Source organism: Achroia grisella, unplaced genomic scaffold (genome assembly GCF_030625045.1).
Source record: "Achroia grisella isolate CSIRO2021 unplaced genomic scaffold, CSIRO_AGI_Agris_v1 utg808, whole genome shotgun sequence".
In the NCBI taxonomy this organism is placed as follows: domain Eukaryota; kingdom Metazoa; phylum Arthropoda; class Insecta; order Lepidoptera; family Pyralidae; genus Achroia; species Achroia grisella.
The window spans coordinates 1,224,118-1,248,854 of record NW_026713029.1 but is presented as its reverse complement, the minus strand read 5'-3'; the positions used below and the strand labels follow the sequence as shown (position 1 = coordinate 1,248,854).

The 24,737-nt window shown below is 34.0% G+C and overlaps 3 protein-coding genes across 3 annotated transcripts; 1 reads left to right on the top strand and 2 right to left on the bottom strand.

Annotated features, from left to right (window-relative positions):
• Window positions 1-1,854: 1,854 nt before the first annotated feature.
• LOC131851852 (immunoglobulin-binding protein 1) lies at window positions 1,855-6,774 on the bottom strand. The gene is made up of 6 exons (XM_059202416.1): window positions 6,538-6,774; window positions 5,411-5,619; window positions 4,745-4,865; window positions 3,295-3,520; window positions 2,354-2,595; window positions 1,855-2,011 (listed from the first exon to the last, which is right to left on the bottom strand). The coding sequence occupies exons 1-6, from the start codon at window positions 6,661-6,663 to the stop codon at window positions 1,901-1,903; spliced, it is 1,035 nt and encodes a 344-aa protein (XP_059058399.1). The 5' UTR covers window positions 6,664-6,774; the 3' UTR covers window positions 1,855-1,900.
• Window positions 6,775-9,667: 2,893 nt separating this feature from the next.
• Window positions 9,668-14,845, top strand: LOC131851827 (toll-like receptor 4). The gene is made up of 3 exons (XM_059202391.1): window positions 9,668-9,762; window positions 11,019-11,417; window positions 12,975-14,845. The coding sequence occupies exons 1-3, from the start codon at window positions 9,668-9,670 to the stop codon at window positions 14,827-14,829; spliced, it is 2,349 nt and encodes a 782-aa protein (XP_059058374.1). The 3' UTR covers window positions 14,830-14,845.
• Window positions 14,846-18,720: 3,875 nt separating this feature from the next.
• On the bottom strand, window positions 18,721-21,804 carry LOC131851844 (myb-like protein AA). The gene is made up of 2 exons (XM_059202408.1): window positions 21,774-21,804; window positions 18,721-21,537 (listed from the first exon to the last, which is right to left on the bottom strand). Exons 1-2 carry the CDS (start codon window positions 21,783-21,785, stop codon window positions 18,721-18,723), a joined length of 2,829 nt encoding a protein of 942 aa, XP_059058391.1. The 5' UTR covers window positions 21,786-21,804.
• Window positions 21,805-24,737: the final 2,933 nt, after the last annotated feature.

Sequence of the window (24,737 nt, the reverse complement as noted above, 5' to 3'; positions counted from 1 at the left end):
TAGGACTAACATATATAGAAAATAATAACATTGTCTGTGTAATTTTGTTACGAAATGAACCATTCAGAAGTTTGCAGTATTTAAAGAATTTTTTTCCTAGCATATACCCAAATAAATGACAAATTGTGTGAAACAAGATATGATAACTTAAAATACCAAATCTACTGTACCACAGTTTATGCAATAAAATTTGATTTCATTCATTTCATAAAACACGTATACAATAAACACGTTATTACATTAAAAACATATACAAGCTTGAATATAAATATTTATTTTTTCTTTAAGGTTCACTTCGACCGAGCATTCACTTACGATTACCACATTCAGCTGGGGAGGGTGATCCCCCTCCCAGCCTCGTGTGTACGGCCATAGACTGTAGATATGTTCATCACAAGGCCACATGAATTGCCAAAAATTACGCTACACCCAGACAGCGGGGCACGCCATAAATGGTCATAATTACACACCGCGCTTAAACGCACTTGCACTTTCGTACGCCCCGAGCAGTGAAAGCAACAGGTGTTGCGTGTATTGACCTTTTGAGTGCGGAGTGGCCACCTACGGGCGGGCCCATTGATGATCATGACTTCACGAGATCAATTGATGCTGTCACACAGCGCGATGCGGATACACTATTGCATTTGCATAGTTAATAATGTGGATGTTATAACTTGACGTGAAATTGTAAGTGATTCATGTATTAATGGAAATATTGTTTAGTCAGCACCATCTGAGTTGACGAAAACACTCCCATATACTGGATTTTTAGCAGGATATCTTTGTAATATATTAATTACTTACTCAATGAGTATTTTTATAAAGTTTTTTAACAATGTCATTAGACCTGTAAAGAACATACTTTTTAAAATTAGTTCTTCTCCTGTTTATACAATTTTTATTCCACAGTCTTTTTATTGTGCCTATCTATATTGAAGTATTTTTTATTTTAATTATATTCTACACAGCATTATTTATTTAATAAAAACGAAATTACTTATCTAATAATAGTTTCCATAACGCTAGCATTCTACATGTTGAATTACTAGGAAAAGCCTTTGAGAAACCTATTATTTATTTTATATATTTACTTTTGATGTGTATTCTGTAGATGATTATAAATACCATTATTTTCAGATGTCAATTAAACTTAAAATATACTAAAATAAAACACTTATTTTTCATTTACAAATTTATTATGTACTCGTAAAGGTATTTATAACCTATAAAAAGGTTATGTTCCCGTAGGCATGGATTTATACAATTTCAATTTGCTTTACTATCTAAAACAGTGGAATTATTTTGTTTGTAATGTTAGTTCATCGTTTAAATTAAAATTTACCTTACCCTACAACATGTTACCACGAAAACACGTTTGTATAAGTCAGTTATAAAAATTTTGTTCTGTCCAGGGTTAGTCGAAAAGGGTTAAAATCCAAGTGAAAACCCAGTGGCAGTATTAATGAATGATTTAAAAAAACTAGAAATTTAAAAATCTATATCAACAAATAAAATTAAAGTGTCTCTTTACAGCTTCATATTAACAGTTTTTCACTAATTTCATAATAAAGTATACACAGTATTTAAATAAAATATTTTTTTGTCTGTATTTCTGTCTGTTTGTTTTTACTAATCGCTGAAAAGGGTTGACGAGACGTTTAATTTTAACGTTAAAGTTTAAACTTGTCAAAATTCGTTTTTCTTGGTGAGTCATTTTCAGATATAACTAATGTAATAAGGTGGTTGAAAAACCACTTTACGATATTTCTGAATATACAGAAAATTTCATCAAAACATGTTTAAATTTGTTAAATAATAGTTTAAACTTGTCAAAATTCATCAAGGATCCTGTGTAGTTTCTGCATTGCACCAAATATGTTTTATATTTGGGGCATGATTGTTAACTCCTGTTGTATCTATTCCCCCAGCCGCGACGGTGATCGTCCTTGTACTCGTCCATGTTGCGCTTCCTCTGTAACTCTTCAGGGTCGTCATCATCTTCTAGAAGCTCCTGAAAAAATATTTATTTACTTGTGTGAATTGAGATGCAGTGTCCCTAAGTGACTTCTTCTCCTCTAGAGAATTGGATTTTACTAATATTTGAATTAGGGAGCATATGTTTCTTAAGTAAAAAACTTGGTTTGTCGTCACTATAGGTTGCAAGGTCATAATATCCAATTTAGCGACATTTTGCTATCATTAAATTTATGCCTACACTTAATATTTCTGTCCATTTGTTCAATTATGAACTGTATACTCACTAGTTAGGTACTACAATCTATTAAGTGGCGACACCTCATCACATCATACATAACGCTACAGTGATGAGGTGACAACCGCTACAAATTCTTACTTTTTGAATTTTCTCTGCGTCATCTGGATCCGTTTCAGCAGTCTGTATAGTTGTGTGCGGTATATTAGTACCGTTCCCAGGAAACACGCCGTCCCTAACTCTCTGGTCATAGAACTCCTCCACCGTCATGGTGGGCAACGACGGGTAGCCGGCTCCGTACACTGCTTTCTGTATCGCATCGCGAGTGATTATGACAGGTTTTAATGGAGGCGCTCGAGGTTTGTCTTTCGTTGGCTTTGCCTCTGTAAAAAACGTATGCTTCATTTTAGCGACGTTATTTTGTTAGGAAATAGAAATAAAAATAATCTTTATCCAAATAAAATAAATATAAACACTTTTGAATAGTCATATTTTTTATTCTAACAGTAGGTAATATGGTACGCTGACGCATCACAAGAAGAATGCGCAAGAAACTTGTGAATAAATGTTTATTTAAATAAAGAGAAGCAGGTTTCAATTAATACTCTTTCACAGGTGTATAACGGCCTCAGTGGCCTCACACCGCGACACATGATTGCGGGTTCGATTCCTTCAACAATACAAACATTTGTATTCATGATTGTTTGTATTGATCTGGGTGTTTTCTATGTACACAATGTATTTACAATAAAAAAAAAATATGTATTTAAATCAGTAGTCTATTACCCTTAATACGCTTTGGAGTTGATGGCGCCTTGTGAATTATCCTGAGATACTATTATTTGAAAAGAATGGAGTTTTTAGTCATTTTTTCAAGGCTCCAGAGTACTCTTCCAAGTACTTCCAGAACGGATGGTAGATTTCATTTATCATAAATGTTACATACATTTACGAGTCTGGTCGAGAATTGGTCGGTCGCGGATAGCGCGCGACGCACATGAGCTATACGTTAGATGAGTCTCATGATGTAGGTACTTACTATATATATATCTCTCTCTCTTACAATATTAAAATTAACGAACCTCCAGCATGTTTCGCCATATACTCAAGTATAGGTTTCTCCTGCTCGATACTGCTTAACTCTTCCATTGCCTGATTGACATAATTGAGTAGTAGAGTTGTGAAGTACTCCCGCTTGGTCTCATCATCCACATTGGGAGAGGACATTGACTTTGATAATGTGCTCAACTTTTCTTTTAACTCTTTCTGTTCCTTGTACCTTTTGATTTTTGCTTCTCTTGTGAATACCTGAAATGGAAAAATTTAGCAAATACAATTATTAGAGTCTACAGCATGCAGTTTTGTATGAGGTGTAATAAGACTTTACACAATACTAGCTATTACATCTTTGATTTTGTAACAACCTGAGCAGCTTAAGCAGCATAAGCAGCTGATTTCCAAATGGTTGACAAGCTTAAGGTAAGTAGAAGAATTAAAGTAACTTATGTTGATTATTTAGAGGAGATAAGGAGATATGGAAATCTTAATGCTTAGAGATACTCCTGGATGTTGCAGTTGAATTGTGCTTTTAAGATAAGAATTTCGATGGTTGATTAATCTTAAGATTTTTTTCGAGCTACTACTATGTTATTGGCCGCATCGGGCCTTTACACCGAACGATAGGCGAGTGCAGATGTCACTCCAAAGCAAATGGACTTATAGAGCAGCTGATTTCTGTATGGTTAGCAAACTGTTAAGGTTAATAGAGCAAATAAAAAAAAAATATTGATTAATTAGAATTATTTATTTATTTTAAATAATAAGAAAGATTTATTTTATGAAGCAAACAGAAATTGAAAATTATGAATACTTGGGGATACTCATGTAATATCCTTGATGCTGCAGTAACAGCTTAAGCATAAGGTAAGCATTTCTATGGCCATCTATGATAAGATATTTTTAGAACTATTCTAATGTTGCTGGCCGCAGATGACACTTCAAGCATACGGAAGGACTTATGGAACCGCTGAAGACCAACTCCTTGTCTTAACCGTCTATTTGTTGCTATAGGTTTCATTATTACACCAAAAGCACTAAACTAATAAGTTTTAAATGTTATGATGATGTAATGTAAAAGCAAATGGAACAATGTTTATTTCTTGATGAACAAAAATGAAAACTGAAGGTATTAGACAGACAGAATTTAGTAGACCTACTAGTAGGGCGAGCCCAATATCTGTACAGGTCACAGTGTTATAGGTCTTAGCACCTGACAATAACCCCCCAAAAGTAGTTTCTATTACAGCATATTAAATATATAAAAGCAACTCATTATGTATAAGAATTCCAAATATTTTTTTAGGGATACCAACAACCACAACACAGGTTAGCTTATCTGGAGTTGGATCAACTGTATTCTACAACTTTGTCATCATCATCATCAATATGATTGATGATATTGTGAAACTTTGTAAATTATTGTATAAATATGTGAATAAAAATGGGAGTCTATTTTATTTGTAATGTACTGACCATGCTCGCAATCTTGGCTTGTTCAGTCTGTGGCCTGGATACTGTGCCCTGACTATTGTCACTAGTCTGTGGTACCTCTACATCTGTTACACCATAATCTTTACACCTCTGGAGGAAGTCTCTGGAAATAAAAAGTATGTATACTTTTAGTATTTATGGCATGCATAGAAACAAACATAAGGTAAAAACTTGATATCATTATTTTTGGGATAATGAGCTATTCTTTTTATATGTGGCATGCACACACAATTTGACCTCTAATCCGTTGTTTGTACTTATATTGTATATTGTTAACTGACCATTGCAGTGGTGTATTTACATTGCATCTCTCTTATATTACTGTACCTTATGCATCTGTCCTTTAATGGAAATTAAAGGTTTGTCTATATGACGTATATGTCATAACAATGATAAAATTGTGTTCTCAAGTCTAATAGTTTTATAAATTGACTTTATTCATGAACACTATGTTGAAGCCAAGAAAATGCTTTCACATTATTAAAGAAAACTTAAAAATCTTGATCAAATTTATATGGGAGCACATGAGAAGAATCTCACTTAAAAAAGACTGCATATAAATAGTATATTATATTATTTATTTTGAAAATAAACCTGTAAATATTGTGCAATATATAGAAATCTTTAGATAATAAATAGTAGACTAACCTGAAGTAAATTTCGGCTACATTAATAACTTCTTTTCGTGGTTGGCCAGATAACTTCAAACTCAGTGTGCCTAAAAGTACGGGCAATAAGAGGTACTGTAGTGTCTCCGTTGGCAACTCCTCAAGGCTCTCATTTCTGCTGAACATGCCTAGCATGGACACCATGTTGGTGGCCTTCTCAAATTTGGAAATAGCTGCTTTTATGCTCATCTGAAAAGATATAATATAATGAATTCAATCTTACTACTATTCAATAGTAAGACAAATATTTCAAAACTAAAATTGGCCATACTGGTCCAGCCATTCCCAGGTTTTTAAATATTGTAGAATGCCAAGGAAGTAGGAAGGTTTTGACTACTGAGAAAATATGAAGAAATTGCATGGAAAATAGTAAAAATAATAATTATATGCACCCTGTTTGACAGGTACAAACAGTTTGTATAGGAATATACAAACTGTTTGAACCTGTCAAACTTTTTAATTATAACTATTATAATAATTAAAATAATTAATTTCTGAATGCACCCTGCATTCAGAAATTAATTGCTTAGTTAAACTTTAAAAACTTTGGCATACTATTTTTTTTTATATACATAATTTTGACTGTATTCAGTCTTTACTACACTGCATAACAAGTTCTAGATATATAAATACCATAAGGAGGGGATTGTGAGTAATAGGAACCAGTACTTGCAGGTTGAACTCCATGCAGTTCCTCTGGAAACAATTATGTTTAATTCTGATTTTACTATGCCACACATGAGCTCATGACCATTTTATCAATCTCCAATGCTATCCCATTCCATTATCAATTGAGCAAAACCGTGCACACTTCATTAACAAGTACCTCTAAATATCTAAGTGATTTTTCGAGAAAGAAAAAACTATTATCGCAACGGAAGGCGCAGTATCAACGTCATGGTGGCACATCAGCGCAATAAAAGCCCATTTCATATACCACAGGTATGGAAGCGGATATATTTACCATCATTATATGCTTCTTCTTTATCCCATTCATTTGGGGTCGACGTAACATGTTTTTTTCTTCCATTCATCCATATTCACAGCTATTTCGGTATGTATACCATATCATATATACCACTAATCTCTAAAAACAAACATTCATACCTGTACCGGATCGCTGTTGGTCGCTTCATTACCATTTTCTATGCTATCGTACAGTTTCATGGCATCATCAAACAAACGCTTCAGCGGCTCCTCATCTGTGGATTGTCCTGCTTCGTTTTGTGCCATACTTGATTATTACGACATATAACTAAAAACTATGAATTAATTGTGTAAATTAAGGATTTTTATACTTGTTATTGAAGTGATTGTGACTTTATTATTATCATATATTTGACATTCAATTTATTCCTGACAATTCGATTGACAGTATTTACAAAGCTGTCAATGTCATATTAGTTTTTATACTTTTTCACGTTCATTTTAATGTAGTTATGGACTTATAACAATACAGCCATAATTGTTTAATATAAAGAAAACCATCAAGTAGTACATAATATAGTGGTAGTATATACTTAATTTCAACTTATTTGCGCTAATATAATGAAGACACTGTAAAGAGAATAAAATCAGATCGTAGTTCCTCTGGTGGCGACACAGAAACTAACTCCGATGAAAATCAACTGCTGATAAATATGTACGTAGCTAGAAATAAAGTCATAGGCACAATTATTCAGGCGTCTTGGCCTCGTTATTTGATAAGGGTGACGAGACACTGATATTTGTAGACGAATTTGTCAATATTTCATTCAAATATTAATGAATGGGAAAAAATGCAGAAGAAGAGAAGAATGCTAGCTTCCGGATGCGTATTCAGAGGGCGACCATTGATTACAGCAAGAGTCTTCAGAATTAATATAATCATGGAAACTCAATCATGAAGATTGGCCAGGAATAGTTTGTACTAATGGTACTAAACGCGTAATACTCATTAATTTATGAATTATAGCAGTACTAATTAGGATACACACATTTTTTTTACATATTACCTCTGCTTCGCACAATTGACACAGAATTCCGAAGTTAGGTAATATTTTAATTTCAACCAAATAGCACGAAACCACTTTAAATAAAATTTCTTAGATTTCAAGGAATGTATTCTTGTATGATACCTCGATAGCGCCTGTTAGTTTCATATAGCAATATCTCATAATTTGTTAACAGAATTACTTTGTACAAGTAGGGTATTTTCTTTATCTCTGCAATGTGTGCATGTATTCTAAATAGCAACACCATTAAATAAATAATTTGTTTTTCAATAATTACTGGTTAATAACAATGGCATTCTATTATACTGCTGATAATAGAGTGATCAACTGTATAATATGTCTTAGTTTTCATGTTAAAGCTTACGGCAACACTCGAAGTACTATCGATTTGTCAGATCACAAAAAAACCTAAACAATATAGTATATTATGTACTTACAGAATCATTGAGTGGCTAAGCGCCTGTATGAGCATCAACCATTGTCAAGTAGGTTTCATCATTTCATTCCGCAGTAGACAGTTTGTGGTCGAGTTAGGAGCACGTACATCGAGAATACAGTCATGTAAGTTTGTTATTTATCGTATGCATCGGCCCGGAAAATGTACCACGTGACCTTTCGGCTCGCGTCACGTCTCACGGACGCCCAAATTTTTGTAGTGTTTGAAGTAGGTAAGAAGTTAATCAAGAACTAAAATACGATGTTGACATCACGCTGTGTTACCTAGAGATTATAATTCAGTCGGTTATTCTAGGTGTTCATGTTTTAATTGATTAGTGAAAAACATGTGGTTTCCTCAAAAATGTACCTAATTTAAACTCGCAATGACTTTAGCATTGCATAACTTGTGCAGTTATAAGTGGCATTTACACAACTTTAAGTACATTTCTTAGTAGATATATATAGGTATATACCAATATATATAAACCTTATTATATCAACGTTACTAATTTAGATATAAATATACATTTTGTCATGTGTGTTATTTCTTATGTATTATTTATAAGTTGCAATACTTTATATGACGTAGTCTATCGTCGATCAATTTTAGAACCATGTTTTTACTATAGTTTTCCGAATATTTATCTACTATTTCATACCATAACCTTAAATCTGAAAACCGTTTATGTAATTAATAAACTCAAGTTTGTTTACAAACATTCAAAGGAGAGATGAAAGTAAAATAACGGGTTTAGGCAAATACCTACACGTGTAATAGAAAATATATATACTATGAGTGTGCTATTCAATATACTAACATAATGAATAAATCAGAGCTTGAAGAAAATAAAAATACTTTGATTATAAGTAAAATTACCATGTTCATCCCACCATATTTTATTCGAGAATAATATAACATATTTCCTTTTTACAACTACCTGGCAACAGAATTATCACATACAGCTTAAACCCATAGAACAGATAAATAATTTTCCCAAGCGATTAATATGCTAATAATAGCCTTAATATATTTTACCCACTTGACTTGACCACCATTATATTTGGTCTATGGTTAAAATGCGATATCATCACCCATTTTAATTGTGATGGGTTTGCAAAGACTATGTAGAGTTTAATCATATTGATTCTCTACTAATTTAGTCGCGAATAATCTAAAACCTACTCAATAGGTTTTAGATTATTCGACTTATATCATATTACCGAAAACCTATCGGAAGCGAAAACTTTCCATCTAGACCTAATTAAATGGTCGATATAAAGCACCCGGTGGGCAGTCGTCCTCCACGTACGAGTAGGTATCAGGAAAACATAAATTGCTGTTAGTTTATACGTCAACTGAATGTTGATGAATAATCCCCAAAAAGAAGAGGATTTAATATTAATCTTCTATAATAATATAACTGCAAGTTTCTTGCTCGTTTTTCTTATGATGAGGCTGCATTCGGAATTAGTAGAATCAAAAAGATATGCACTGCAACTAAAGTGTCAATTGAAAGTAATCTGTTAAGGGTATAATTGAATGTAAAGTAATTTAAAGTGCTGGTAATTGAATTTTTATTCATATTTTATTATAACTTACATTAAATTATAATTAATTACAAGCTGTTTGCATTTCATGTTATGACATCTCATCAATTTTATCCCGTTTCACTTTGTGATCTTCCCAAATTAATTTCGTGTTAGAAAAAGGAAAACGTCTATATATTTACGTATATGTCATAACAATGATAAAATTGTGTTCTCAAGTCTAATAGTTTTATAAATTGACTTTATTCAGGAACACTATGTTGAAGTCAGGAAAACTAATAATAACAGAAACATGTGTTCGACCGTCCCGACACAACCACAACAGAATATTTCTAGAAAATTCTGTCGGGCAGTAACTCGTGGCACACAACAGGATGACCGCTATTACATTGATTGTCGTCTCCACTGTCGAGTACACAATGCCTGTTTTAATTCAACAACGAGCTGGAATGGTTCCTAACAGAAAGGAACGGATGACCGCGTTTAATTAACTTATCCAATACATTTACAATCATCGATAAGTGCACACTTAATAAATAATAATTAATTAAAGGTTAAGTTTCTGCCTATCACCTTTGGGTAATTTCCACGATCAATTCTGCAATTCTTATTAATATTACCTATAAACGCGAAAGTTTGTGAGTATGGATGGATGTTTGTTACTCGTTCACGCAAAAACTACTGAACGCATTTTAATGAAACTTTACAATAATATACTTTATACATCAGAATAACATGTACAGACTGTAAATTTCATGCGGATAAACCGCGGGCACAGCTAGTCAAATATAAAATTAGTTGATACAATAACAAAAAATAAATGGACTGTGTTGTTTTGCTTTGCTGTAATTATAGACTTATTGAATTTACAGGATAAGAAGTATGACATCTTACGTGATGTCCGTAGTGTTGTTCATGTAAATATATAGGCGTCGGTTAGGTACCGCTTACCATCAGTTGGGCCGCAGCATATGCCATTCAAATTACATAAAAAATCGTGATCTGTTTTGTATATTCTGGAATATTCCTATGGACTCCTGAGATACCAAGGGTGTCACGTGCGCGTTCTAATGGTGCTCCCGCCTGTGCTAACGGCTTACGATGGCGGTGCACCAGTGAAGGACAAGATAACCTGATGTCAAGTCAGTAAGCCCATCGTGGTAATTTCACCAGTAATTAATGCCATGGTTTCTAGGGAAAACGCGCGGTGGTCAATCTGACATGACACATTGCTACTATCGTTATGATTTGTCCACAACTAACAATCCACTTCCCCTCAAATTTAAAATTTACTTAACCCACCTTACTTATCCTAAAAAGGAAAGCTATTATACAACCAATATAAAATTAGAAGCAACGTAGGGAAGATAATCTGGATTAAACACAAAGTCAACATTTACATTACGATTACAAGTAATCCATAATATAGTAGATTTACGAGGTAATATAACGAATCATTTTACATGTGCCTGCGAATGTTTACCGTAAAAATTAACGATCCTAACATAATCACGTCTTCTAATCAACACATCATGCGAGTTTACTAAACAAGACCTTATTCTCGTTCCAGATACACTCTAATATGGATTTTAGCATTGGACTGTGAAGGGTAATCTGCTTGAAGATGGGGCAGTTCTCGCTACTTATATTTGTCTTCATATCCATCAGTTTCACATATGGCTTCAACGGCGACAGCTTCGAGCTGGAATGTCCTGATGAATGCGACTGCCACTACTTCAGGATCAATTGGGTGACAGATTGCTCCGAGAGTAACCTCACCGAAGTACCATATGATGAGCTCAGTATGAGCGTTTACATCTTGGATCTCAACGGCAACAACATAACAAAGTTAAACACGTTCCCGAGCGATATCAAGATGCGTCGCCTGCAAATCGCTAACAATCACCTGAGGAGCGTAGATAGAGACGCTTTTAAAGGCTTGGAGTACCTTATTGACGTCGATTTGTCAGGAAATAACATTAGTTACGTCGACCCGGAAGCTTTCTTGTAAGTACATATTAAATTTTAGTAATATTATCAAATTTGATCGTACCTATTGAAGGACGACTACCTTATTGTGTCTGTCGTACTCCTTGTTTTCGTTTAATCATTTAAACCGCAGAAACTCTAAATTTGAAGATTTAATTCTAATGCATACATACGGTTGTTATAGAATTACCTGTTTTTTTTACATATTAAGTGAATTTCAATACATGTAGTAGTAGCAGTATAATGAAAAACAAGCATAAAAGTACATTAAAAAACCATATCTAAGTAACATCACATGCCATAGACTAAGTTGCAGTGTGGTTTCAAATAATATTCAGATTCACCCGTACCGATTTCAGTATTCCTTCTATTACGAAATTTGCAGGCCTACATATCACAACATTTCCATGACCATTTCTAAATATGGCCATAATTCTCCAGAACTAGTTATCTACTTACCGAAATTTTAACGCCCTCAACGAAATCATTAATTAACATCTGATTCGAATTTGGCAATGGCGCTACCAATCGAGTGGCGCAAATCTTATTGTTTGTGACCATCGTATTCGTATTGTACAAATTAACAAGGCCTAATTACCGCAAAATTAGCGGCCAGGTAGACATTACAATTCCCTTCTGATAAAAAAAGGAAACATGAGAAATCTGGAAGATAAAACATTACACACCTCACTTAAAAGAAAATTAACAACATCGAATGCGAGCCCTACTTTTAATGATAGCTGCATAAATATTGTACCTATAATTTATAATCACATTGTGTTAATAGATACTTAAAATTAAAAAAAAAAACACCGTCGTAGTATAAACAAATAGTATTGCAAGCAATTGTTTAGTTTTTAAGGTTTTCCTCAAATATTCAAGCCCGCCTAAAAGAAACTTTGTTTGCGAACTTTTCCTTTATAGGAGTATTATGTGATATAATATTCGTTATGAGAACATATGGATAGTGTCAAATCTTATAAAACGTAGTGTTAATAGCTCTGTGGTACTAACTTCAGTTTACTTCACATTGAAATAATGGGCGCACAATACACGTTACAAATTACAAATTACAAACAGATACAATAAAAAAATTAAAAGGTCTAAATTCATTGAGAGAGCTACGAGTGAACAAATTACCTCTAAACACCTTCGTGTGTGATATAAAATGTAACATTATCATCAATGTTCGAATGACTCACTGTTTACTGCACACTGGAAAGATTTTTTTCCCACGAGCGTTCAATGTTTGCGTGACGATTCTGACACTCATTCCTGAACGCACAATGGCTCTGATGACAAAATTGTACCAATTACTTGTGAACTTGTTGTGTTCACTAGTACGGCAGAACGCGACAAATTGACGTTAACTCGTGATGCCAATATTAGATAATGGTCGCGCAACGAATGCAAATTGAATTTAACGCCTAGAACGCTATGTTCTTATCTTAGTTCAGGCATAATGGAAGTGTCTATATTAAAATTCATTGAATTAAAATCTAAAGACCCGATTTTAATTCTTTCTGCACTACTGTTTATAGCTTTTATAATAATTTTAATTATATTTCATTACAGAGATGCGCGTGGTCTTCTAAACGTAGAGCTTCAAGATAATCCGATAAGTATTGTGGATGGGCCATTCCTAATCTCCACTACATTGCAATATCTGGACATTAGCTCATGTAACTTGTCAGAAATAAACCCACAGTTTTTCGAGAATATCACATCTTTAACCACAGTTGATCTTTCTAATAATCCTCTGATAACATTAGACACTGGTGTGTTTGACGTCTTAACCAGTCTCGATACTTTAAAACTGAACGATTGCAAGTTAACCAGTATTTCTGAAAACGTATTCTTCACCTCCTTTAACTTAAAGAACTTAGAATTAGCAGGAAATCAACTTACCAACACAAATTGGCCAGAATTATTAGGAAAACTAATAAGACTTGAATATTTAAATTTGAGGAAGTCTGGAATAACTTCGCTATCTGAAGACACTTTCTCCAACTGCACAAATCTGGTCACATTAATTTTAGCTGATAATGAACTACGCGACTTAGATGTTGGGGCTATATTGGGCAGCAGTGTTGACCATTTAGAATTATTGGATCTGTCAAATTGTAAAATACAAGGACCGATTGCAGGAGAAGCATTTGCAAATGCGAGCAGGTTAAAAAGCCTGTATCTTTCTGGCAATCCATTATTCGCACCCGACTTGCAGGAGGCGTTAGAGCCCTTACCAAAACTGGAGAGATTGTTTTTAAGTAACTGTGGCCTGCGTAATCTGCCTGATAATTTCAATGTTTTTAACAATTTACAAGAACTAGATATATCCCATAATCCACTAGTAAATGTATTCACGAAACTCCTTGCGCCTTTGGAAAAATTAGAATATTTAAATATGGGTTATAGTAATTTGTCTTACATAGGCCCAGACACATTTTCCAAAATGACATCAATGAAAAGGCTGGTCTTATCTGGTAATGATCTATTGTCTCTTGAAGCAGGTCTTTTTGGAAACTTAACGCAGCTTACTACACTTGAACTGGAATTTTGTGGATTAAAGAGGCCATTAAATGCGAATGTTTTCTTTAAAAATTTAACTTATATGGATTTAAGAGAGATACGTCTGGGTGGAAATCCACTGGTGATTCCTGTTTCAGGTCCTGTTTTCCCTAAACAGTTATCTCAAGTCACAATACTTGAGTTGAGCAACTGCAACATTACTTCCCTTAATGCTGATGCATTTAAAAATACAGAAAATCTGACAGAATTAAATTTGGCTGGTAACAGAATAAAATCTGAGTATGACAGTCTTTCATTCTTAGAAAGATTACATCAACTAGAAAAGATAAACTTGAGTAACAATAATTTAACAACTATTGACCCTCAAGTATTTGTTAATAATCCCAAGCTACATTCTTTGAATTTAGTTGGCAATCCATTTGTTTGCGACTGTAAGATCGCGGAAATGTGGGATTGGGCAAATATGATTAAAGGTAATTTAGATGTTCTTATTGGAGCTAAAAGTGCAGAAAAAGACATAGTGGTGAAAGGAAACAAGAAAAAGAAGCATTTATATTGTCATTACAATGAGACACAGCTTCGCAATATGTCTATACCTGTCAACAAAACAGTTCCAGGCAGAAGGCCATTCATAAAACCAAGAGAATTAAGTTTCGCTAACAGGACCTGGGCAAAGTACGTCAGAGAATCGGGATGTGAACCTGTTGTGAAGATACTGAGACCAGTGGCTTTAGTAGCTGAACTTTTCGACTTCAGTGATGGCCACTTTCCAACAAGTACCATTGTTTTGACTGTGTTATCACTAACTTTAGCTGCAGCTACTATTGTGATGACTTTAAGGCTATTTAGAAGAAGAGACGTTGAAGTAGTAGATACAGAGAATATAAGGAAACTAAGATAGCAAAAAGAAAAAGAAAGTTAAACATAATTAAGTATAAACATGAAATTTACAATCTTATGTCATCACGATATATCAATAACTACTTACTACAAACACGAAAGTTATCGATATATGACACAAATAGTACAATAACATTAATTATAAGTTATTTTTAATTGAATTTTAATTGGCTGTACTTTTTCCATATGTATACATACAATAAAGATCCATATAAAAATAATTCAAAGTTCGCCTACTACCACAGACAAAACAGTTGCAACATATGCCAATATATTTGTAGTAGCATCACCTCGCAAATATTTGCTATGCAGAATCAATACTACCAGCCAGAAGACACTAGCATAAAATATTGTTCCATTAGCTCTAAACGACGTGAAAATTACAGGATCGTATACTAGGTTAGTCGTAAAGATCAGATTACCTCTTCGTTTCTTAATGAAATGTTCCAATTTCATGAAAATATAACTTTCGTCTCGATATACCATTTACGACTAATCCTGTACACTTAAATTTTTCAACACGCAAGAAATTCAGAATTTTTTATTTATTTAATTCAGTCTACATGGCCCGTATTACATATATCTTACAGAGTAATATACAGATATAATAATAAAATATAAATTGTCTGTGTGGTGGACAGCACTGACGACGGCAATCTGCCACGGTAGCGCCGATATAACTTCGGCCAGTATTCCTTCATGAAAGTCAGCATCTTGATGGGGACCCGGGCCAAAAACGCCTTGAAACTCGCGTAAACATTATCTCATGATATAAGATTGTAGATGTTATTTTTACAATAGAATATGTATATTGTTTATTTTTATACTCTTGCATAGATTTAGAATTACGTACGGTTAAAACAGCACACAAATAGGAGCATTTCAAATGAAATATTTTTAACTAGTCATACAATTGGAAGCTTTATATTATTTATAGAATACGGTTTTCATAAACGGTTTAAGAATTTATTATTTTACATTAATTTGTCCCAATAAATCATTCAAAACTTAATTATATGTTTAATTTGTGGAATATTCTAATAACTGTCAGGACTTCTGGCCTTGAACAAGAACCTATAATCATATTTTTCCATCTCATCTACCTCTTGCCTAACTGGTCTCTTACTCGGATAAAAGCACAATCTTTTCTTCTTCAATAATAATAATTATAATAATCTAAGGACAATTCACACAGCACCATCTAGAGTCAAGTTAAGCTAGCGTAGCGTAGTTAAGCTAGCGCAGTATCCACAACACAGCTAGCTGGCTAGCTAGCTATGTTGTGGATACTAGACAACTGATACAAGTACACAGATATTGATTTTTCGATAAATACATACATATAAAACACCCAGACTGATACAATCAATCATACAAACAAATCATGAATAGAAATTATTGTACTGTGCGAGGAATCAAACCCGTGACCATCGGAAGTAAGGCAGTGTGCTAAGCCGCTAGACCATCGAGGTCGTCATATATATATTTTATATTAGATTATTACTACACATATAATGTGACCTATTGTATGCTATTGTATGCTATTGGAATAGTTTGCAATTTTTTTTTTTTGATGATGATGATCCAAAATAATAAAGATATTTGTATTCATAACTACGTAAATACATACGTAAATAAAAGTAAAGTAACGTACGTAAATGTTACAACTAAAACTACATATCCCAATGGACAGATAATTTTAACTGAATCTTATGAATGAATGAAGAAAATGCAATTACATATACAATTATGTATAAAATGATAAAAAAAATACAATATACGAGACAAAGAGGTAACAATGGGCGGCCTTATCGCTAAAAGCGATCTCTTCCAGGCAATCTTAGGATGGAATCTTATTAGTCCTCCATCATTTTTTCACTAATTCTGAACTGATTTTAATGTTTTTTTAGTGATATATGACATAGTTGACTGCAGTATAGTAGTTGCACAAATAACATGGTAATGCCACGCTATTTGTGCAACTGCAGTCTGTTTTTTTTTAACAAAAGTAACTAATTGCTTAAGCAACGCTCTCGTATTTGTCTTGAAGAATCTATTCATTCAGACCTTGCAAAATCTTCGAGGTCGTCACTGCATCAATTTTTACTATTAGTCTCAGTACTTGTTGTTGAAATTTGAAAACTTAACTCTGATCGTTATTAGTTATTACAGGGTAAAGTCTAAACTATTTCAGAGGAAGGTGGTCTAGGCATATAGCAGACTGCTTTACTTCTGATTGTCGCGAGTTCGATTCTCGATCTCCAGCGTTCTCACTACTACACTCATACAATACTGGGCAGATTTCTAGTAAACTAAAAAAGTATCTAATTTGACTTTTTGATAACTCGACTACGTATGTACCTTATCATCAACTTTTTCAGCCACTAAACAGCTTGTATAAGATGTGTTTCGTTAGAAGAAGGGAGTGAAATTACTGAAATGTATGTGATATTACAAGCATTACATGCAAACTGTCTGTAGTGCTGTATGTATTTATATATAATAATTACATATACATAGCTCCTCTTACCATCAGATAGGCGGTTGGTTTGCAGTTCAAATTATATAAAAGAACTAACTAGTAGGTATTACAATTAATTATCAATAATAGTTCATTAATAATAAATTTATTTGTAATATTACCAATGTTACTGTAAATTATTATTTATGGTTCTTTATCGTTGGATACTTAGATACTTCACAATCTGTCACCTACAAAATATTGCATCACCGTTAATAATCTATTTATTCATTTTCTATCCAAACCTACAACTGCAACTTAGACAACAAAAAAGAAAGAAATACTAATCTTAGCGCGCGCCAGACTGGTAGTTGGTTGGTGGTTTAAATTTCGCAAGAATATAGTACTGAGCAAGTAATCACTACGTTTTGATCATAGCAATTTATCTAAGTATTACAGATACCTTTTTATTTTACCTACTTAAAATAGAACAACTAAACCTATTTTTACACTAATTTGAATTTTATATATTTATACTTACATTTGTTCGAAAAAATATACAACCGAGTTTCTTCTGAACCAAATTTCTGGATTATTTCGGTAGAATTTAAAAAAGTACTATTCAATAATGTCTGTGTATTATGTTAAGATTATTTGAATAAAAAAATATTTCTATTTTATTGTAAAATTGCTAATTATAAATTAAATTTGGAGGTCGTAAATTGTTAAAAACTTGCTAAATATAATTCTTGGATTTTGACTTGGTCACGTCCGGCGTGCACGTTTTTAAAACCATTTATTTCCCCAGCGTTGCAGCATTTGCCTCCGTAACGTCAATTCTCTGCATCCGCTTGCAATGGGCATGCAAAATCAACTTTTTGCTATTCTACGGTGACTGATTTTCTTGATAACCAGGCCAGTGTAAGTTTTTTTTTATTTACCGATGTACAATGTGAATGGGCGGAACAAATAGTTGTTGTCACGTAATGTATTGACTGACAACGAAAGTTATATTGCACAACAAGACTATCTATTGGTCATCTATACATATAAATAAAATTGGAATGTCTGTTTGTAATATTGAAATAACCGTTTTTTACTCCATGCATGTGAATATATAGGTACGTACACCAAAATATCATTTTTTATTATTTTTGTCTGTCTGAAATGGCTGGACTTTTTTTTGGCAGGTAGCTGATGTAATAAGGAGTAACTTAGGCTACTTTTATATTAAAAAAATTAAATTATATTCCACGCGGAGGAAGTCGCGGGACAACTATTTAAAAAAAAATATTATTAAAGAAAAATAAATGTCATTTATTTTTTATTTACTTTCATGAAAAAATATATTTTTTATTACCTTAACGCTTAGAAACTAATTTAACAAATTATCGATACGCATTATAATAATAAATAGTTATCTAACCGTCATCAGCTGGCCGGCTTACCACCTGCCGTGCTAGTTTTCTTAATGTACCAATTCTCTTTGTAAACCTTTTTTCTCATACCCGGCTTTTCGCTCTCAGGACTATTGTTGGTCGCCATTGCCGCTAACTCGCTGTCCAGTAGCCGCGGTAACGAGATAGGTTCGAACCCATATTGGAATTGAGGCTCCACGAAATATGTTCTGCTCTTGTATCTTTGATACGGGCGCGACGCGTGCGCAGTGCTGTCCTTATTTCTAGGCGCTTCTTTAGCATAATCATACTCATATTGATATTTTTGTGGAGATGCTTTATATTGAGCGAAATAATCATTATTTTTCTTAGGCTCAGAACCGAAATTAAAAACGGACGCCGCAGTATATTTCTCTTTTTGTTTTTTATTATTATCCTCATTGGAGAAATATTTTTCGGGTTTATACTTGTTGTACGTCTTATAATAATCTTGTTTCTTTTTACGGTAATCTACTAAACTTTCAGGTTTACTGATTGAGTAATCTGAATAGTAGTCTTTTTTCATGTTATCCCTTGCGTCTTTGTATATTAGGCGAGCGGATTTTGGAAAGTTATCGCCTTCCGCTTCATATGCTTGGAAAGGTGTATGTTCGATATCATATTCGGCATCATCTCGAGGAACTCCATAGCTATCCGCATTATAGATGTCTTTTTCAAGATCGTCAGTAGACTTTCCATAAGCTGGAAAACCATAGGCAGCATCTTTATAAGCCTTTTCAAAGTCTTCCTCGTTATTTTCTTCTTGCTCTCTCATTTTGGCCATAAAATTCTCTTGATGAGAATGTACTTCCTCAGGAGTTTCCTCTTGAATAATAATATGTTTTGATTTTTCAAGTATATGTGGCACAGGCTCATTGTTGTGTCTCTGTTCAGGCTGATGTTGATGGTGCTGATGGTGTCTATGTCGAATTGGAGATGGACGTTGAGTTTGATGTTGCTGGTGAATTATTGGTACAGTAGGATGTTGTTGATGTAACTGTGGAATGGGGGATGGGCGATGATTTTGATGTAATACTGCTGGTGTTGGCCTTTGTATATGTTGATTAGGATCAACTTTGACTGCGGCATTAGGTCCTTGCGTTGGGTTCAACCGTATATTTTCCTCATATTCCTTTGTTACAGGTTGAACATCAAGCTCATAGTGTACAGGAACATTATGTGGCTGCGAGTAATGATTGGATGAAGGTGGAGTATGATATTCCTCTCTGTGTTCAGGTCTAAGCTGCTCCCCGTGTCTTGGTGTTTCTTCGTACTCTTCATGATGATAATTGTGATCATCTTCATCATTTTCTTCTGATGAATTTGTTTCGCCAGACTCCGATTGTGGTGGATGACGAGGTGGTGTGTCTCTTTGTTCTTCGTCATTTTCTTCTTGTTTGAATGAGTATACAAGATGTTTTGGTTGACCATTGTTTTCATAATGGACTTCTTTAATTTGCATTGGTTCTTTAGAGCTATGGACATAAGAGTGGTATACCGGTGCTTTTTGTACAGTTTTTCCATAACTATATGTAACCGGTTCTTTTACTGTCTTGTGTTCATAGTTGTAATTAACTGGTTTAGGTTTCGTCTCTTTATTATAACTCACTACTTGTTCTTTGTAGGTTTCCTTGTAATTCGGTGAATTAATTTCATATGTAAGTTCTGGACCATCATTTGGAGTATTTGTAATAGTTATAGTTGGCTTGACAGGTATATGTTTTTGAGGTGTGTTTTCATTATACGATGGTTTCTTTTGTTTCTTTTTCGTCAACTTCTTCTGTTGTCCTTCACTATTAGTTTTCTTTTGTTGTTTTTTACCGTCTAAGTTAAACTCCGGCAGTTCTTGGTAAGTAGCTTGATTAATCCTGGGTAAGAAGTGCTGTACTTGTGGAACAACAGGATTATCAAAGTGCAACGGTTCCAAAAGTGTCAAATCTAGTAATGGTACTGGTGGCTTTGTCTCTACGTTTATCACTGTTTTTTGTCCATTAACAACGGTCGTATAAGTTTGAGTTCCTGGACTTTCTTGTAATTGTTCCTTATCCACTTGTCTCGATGAGATTAATCCACTCTCATGTTTTGCCACAACATTATCTTTAGGCCTTTCTTCAAGCCGCTGAAATTTTGGTTCGTTCTTTAAATCTGTATACTTTATTATCGCTTGAGAATTTTGAAAAACGCCATTATTAATAGTAGACTGCTTGGGTGCGGCTAACCTCTGAGCTTGACTGTTAACTTGAATAGTGTGTGAGGGTGCCACATGTTGAATATTTTGAGCATACACTAAAGGCTGTGTGAAGCCTGTAAAACGGTTTATAGGAGTAGGCACTGCCGTTTGTAGCGATGGTATTCTATACTGTGATCCATAAATAATCTGTGGTGCAGCTTGCTTGATTTGGTAACTGGGCACTGTTGCAGGTAACGGGTTCACGAGATGAACCGGTAACCCTTGCAGCTGAACGAATTGCTGCGGAAAAGATGTCTTGTAAGCAGATTGAGGCGTTCCCACAAATCTGTTACCGTACGAATCCTTTAAAAACGTGTTTGGATTATGCACAATGAGTTCTTCTTTCACTGGTATGACACGACTTGCTGCAGTTTTTGGTGCTGTTACAAATCTTGGAATATGAAACGAGTAGTCTGCGTGTGGAGCAGCACTTGCATACACGCCAATAACGGGTACATTACGATATAATCTCGGAGCACTTCCTTCACTTATATTGTCCTTAGTAACTAAAGTATTTGATACGTTCTCATCCTTTGCTAAAGTCCCACTAAACGTAACCCAACACAAAACCGCTAGTAACGCCTGTGAACAAAGAAAATATTAATTTACTAAACATTAAAACAGTTATCAATAATTATGATCATCAGCATGAAACAACTTACTACGTTATAAGAATATAAGAAAATTCAGCTGTTGTAAAAGACATTTTTACAACTATTTATTGCAACTAAGTTTTTTAATTTTATTTATAGCACTGAAAGACTCTACTCTTAAAAATATTTTGTTTTTCTTAGTTTTAAATAAAAATAATGAATTACCTTTCTCCCCATTGTGGTGGACGTTACGTCGAGACAGTGGTAGCACTGCGCGGCGCCGGCTGCACCTTGCGCTTATATCGAAATGCGCGGGCGGGCTACAGCCGACGTTCGCAAGCGCCTTTTTGCTCCATTAGTCACCTATATTAAATTGTGCACAAATATTCCTTTCTTAAGATATTCCTTTAACATCTTTATATCCAGTCATTCAATAATAATTAGGTGTAGTAAAAACAAATTACTTTAAACACCACAAAAAACCAACTTCAATCATAACTTCATAATGCATTACGAAACTAATACTGTAGTAATATGTAGCGATTAAAAAATAAATCAGTTTACAATTAATACGAAGATATTGGATAATATTCCCATTTAACTACAGAACTAAATAAAATTGTTTATTTATTTAGCTATTTCAAATTTTTGGCGCCAAAAACTAGAGGCAAATGATATTTTTTCAAAGATAAATAAAATCTATACGGACACGGAATAAAAAAAGGTTGTATTTATTTTTAATCTAGTAGAACTATTTTCAAATTTCGAACACTAACAGCTACATACAATTATATTACTTCAATAATGATTGGGTCAACATGTTAGTAGTAATACCTATCACCAGGTACATCCATAGGCAGTATCATGTAGGCAGTCTTTCCTGGAAACCATTGTGTTTAATTCCTGGAGACTTCATCTCTGATGGGATGACCATTAGCTACCGTTATAGCAGATGGTGTTAAATCAGTTTAGGTACATCACACAAAAGGTCAATTGAATAGATAGTAGGTATCTAAGAAATTTGAAACCAACACCTTTACTTTTTTAAAATATAAACCAAGTCATAGAATCTGTAGAGTCGTGTCATAGGGATTCCGCTTTGTATCTTTAATTTGGAATAAAATTTTAAAATTACTTTCATCTAGAAAATTGTAAAAACTTCTTTCTTTCGAATAGTTATTTTTAAACTTTCGTGTTTAATATACATTATTTAAATTTTTAACCAGGTCTTAACACGAATAATTTTATGGCAAATAAAGTTATTTACCTCTCTCGACGTTTCGACTTCTTTCTTTCGAAGCCTATTGAATTAAATATATAGGTATCAATTATTACTTCCGGCGTTGAATTTCAAAACTGATTTAGTAATATTAACAACAATAGATATAAAAGCACGCACTGGCCGTTATGTCACCGGAGAATGGTCGAGATCGAGTATTGCTTGCTTTCTGTGGTAAATATTAAATTAAACAGTACGATACTCCTATTATTTAATCTCTACCACAAATCTTAATATCAATAACATTTTCACAAACTCGTAACTTAACACATATATCTATATAACTCAAAGGTGACTGACATAGTGATCTATCAACGCACAGCCCAAACCACTGGACGGATCGAGCTGAAATTTGGCATGCAGGTAGATGTTATGATGTAGGCATCCGCTAAGAAAGGATTTTGATTAATTCCACCCCTAAGGGGATAAATTAACGCGAGCGAAGCCGCGGGCAAAAGCTAGTATTAGTAAAAGTGTGCAATATTATATTATCTGTTTGGAGTCAACAGAATATCAGCGTTGCAGATTTGTAGCTTCATATTGAGTGGTTTGTCTACTCACCTTTGCGGCACATAAAGCCAGCTACATTTCTTTTATATGTACATTTATTTTTCTGTACCTCATACATGCTGGGTTTTGTAATTGGTGAATGAAGAATCTATCTATCTAAATACCATACAAACAAGAATGAAATGCTTAATTCTAAAATTTCACGGTGTAGGAAATATGCAAGGATAGTACTTCTTACAACAACTGAATTACCACGGTGGAAATAGGATTAAAGACAACGCAACATCAATCTATGGCGACAGCGAGTGGTTTCGCTAAGGGACAATTTGTTACAGTCAGCGATCACTAATAAAGTGAGCTGTGCTTACATACAGCCCTGTGTAGCTGGATATTTTTTTATTAATGACAATACTGATTGTTGTGATGGTAAGTGGCAACCGTTGCCTATACATGAACAGAGCTACGGACATCAGGTCAATGAATCATATTTGAGGATTAAGATGCATGACTGGTCATCTAGGGAGGTGGAGGTTGGAGCATCGGGACGAATCTTTGCCCCGGCATCGACTCCAGGGTTAGCCCTGGAGTGGTTTCAATTTCAATCCAACCACCCTCTGGGTAGTTGGATTGAAGCCTCTTAGGGAGAGTATAAAATTAAAATTAAAGTATATTGGGGATTTTTTTTTGTTTCTTGCTTTTCTTTACTTATTGGATTAAAGTATCATGCCGTTACTATAATTTAACTGCCATATCCCGCCTTCAAACAAGTTGTGATCAAAGGACTGTATATATATGGGGCTGGTAGATATAATTATGCAAACACGGGTTTTAGGAAGCAATAATATAATATTATGTACAAAAGTATAATAATTAGCAGAACAAGAATGACAATGTCATATATATTTTTCTATATAAAATAATAGACAAAATACATAAATAATATACAAAGAGGTGCGTCGTGCACACAAGTAAAGCCACTTGATGGTTAAAATGCTCATCCATTTTAGCCATCAAGTGGCTTTACTTGTACGACGACTTTGTACAAAGTCTACCTCGACTTTTAATAGATTACTTCCACTGTCATAGCCCGGGGGCACTCCACACGGGGATCAAAATTACGACGGCCTGAACCGATGTTCGAACCCCTAAATGTCGATGTCCTCAGACCAAAGTCGTATCTGTCAGCCGGGAGATAATCTTCAGCCGTTCCATAAGTCCTTCCGCGGGTTTGGAGTGCCATCGACACTAGCCCCCTATCGTCAGGTGACGCTGTAAAGGGCAGATGCAGTCAAATGTATTAGAATAGTTCGAAAAAAAACTGGAGAGATCTCATTCAGAGATAAGAACTGACCCTAGCTTAAATTAATTTATAACAATGTTGGATTTTATTATATAAAAAA

Bases quoted from the DNA above. Each gene is read 5' to 3' on its own strand.
- LOC131851852 (XM_059202416.1), bottom strand. From the start codon at position 6,663: ATGGCACAAAACGAAGCAGGACAATCCACAGATGAGGAGCCGCTGAAG. The intron at 2,596-3,294 runs GTTCGTTAATTT...CGTTTTTTACAG, and splicing joins TATGGCGAAACATGCTGGAG to AGGCAAAGCCAACGAAAGAC. The intron at 2,012-2,353 runs GTAAGAATTTGT...ATATTTTTTCAG, and splicing joins ACGCAGAGAAAATTCAAAAA to GAGCTTCTAGAAGATGATGA.
- LOC131851827 (XM_059202391.1), top strand. From the start codon at position 9,668: ATGTTGAAGTCAGGAAAACTAATAATAACAGAAACATGTGTTCGACCG. The intron at 9,763-11,018 runs GTAACTCGTGGC...TGGACTGTGAAG, and splicing joins CTAGAAAATTCTGTCGGGCA to GGTAATCTGCTTGAAGATGG. The intron at 11,418-12,974 runs GTAAGTACATAT...ATTTCATTACAG, and splicing joins GTCGACCCGGAAGCTTTCTT to AGATGCGCGTGGTCTTCTAA.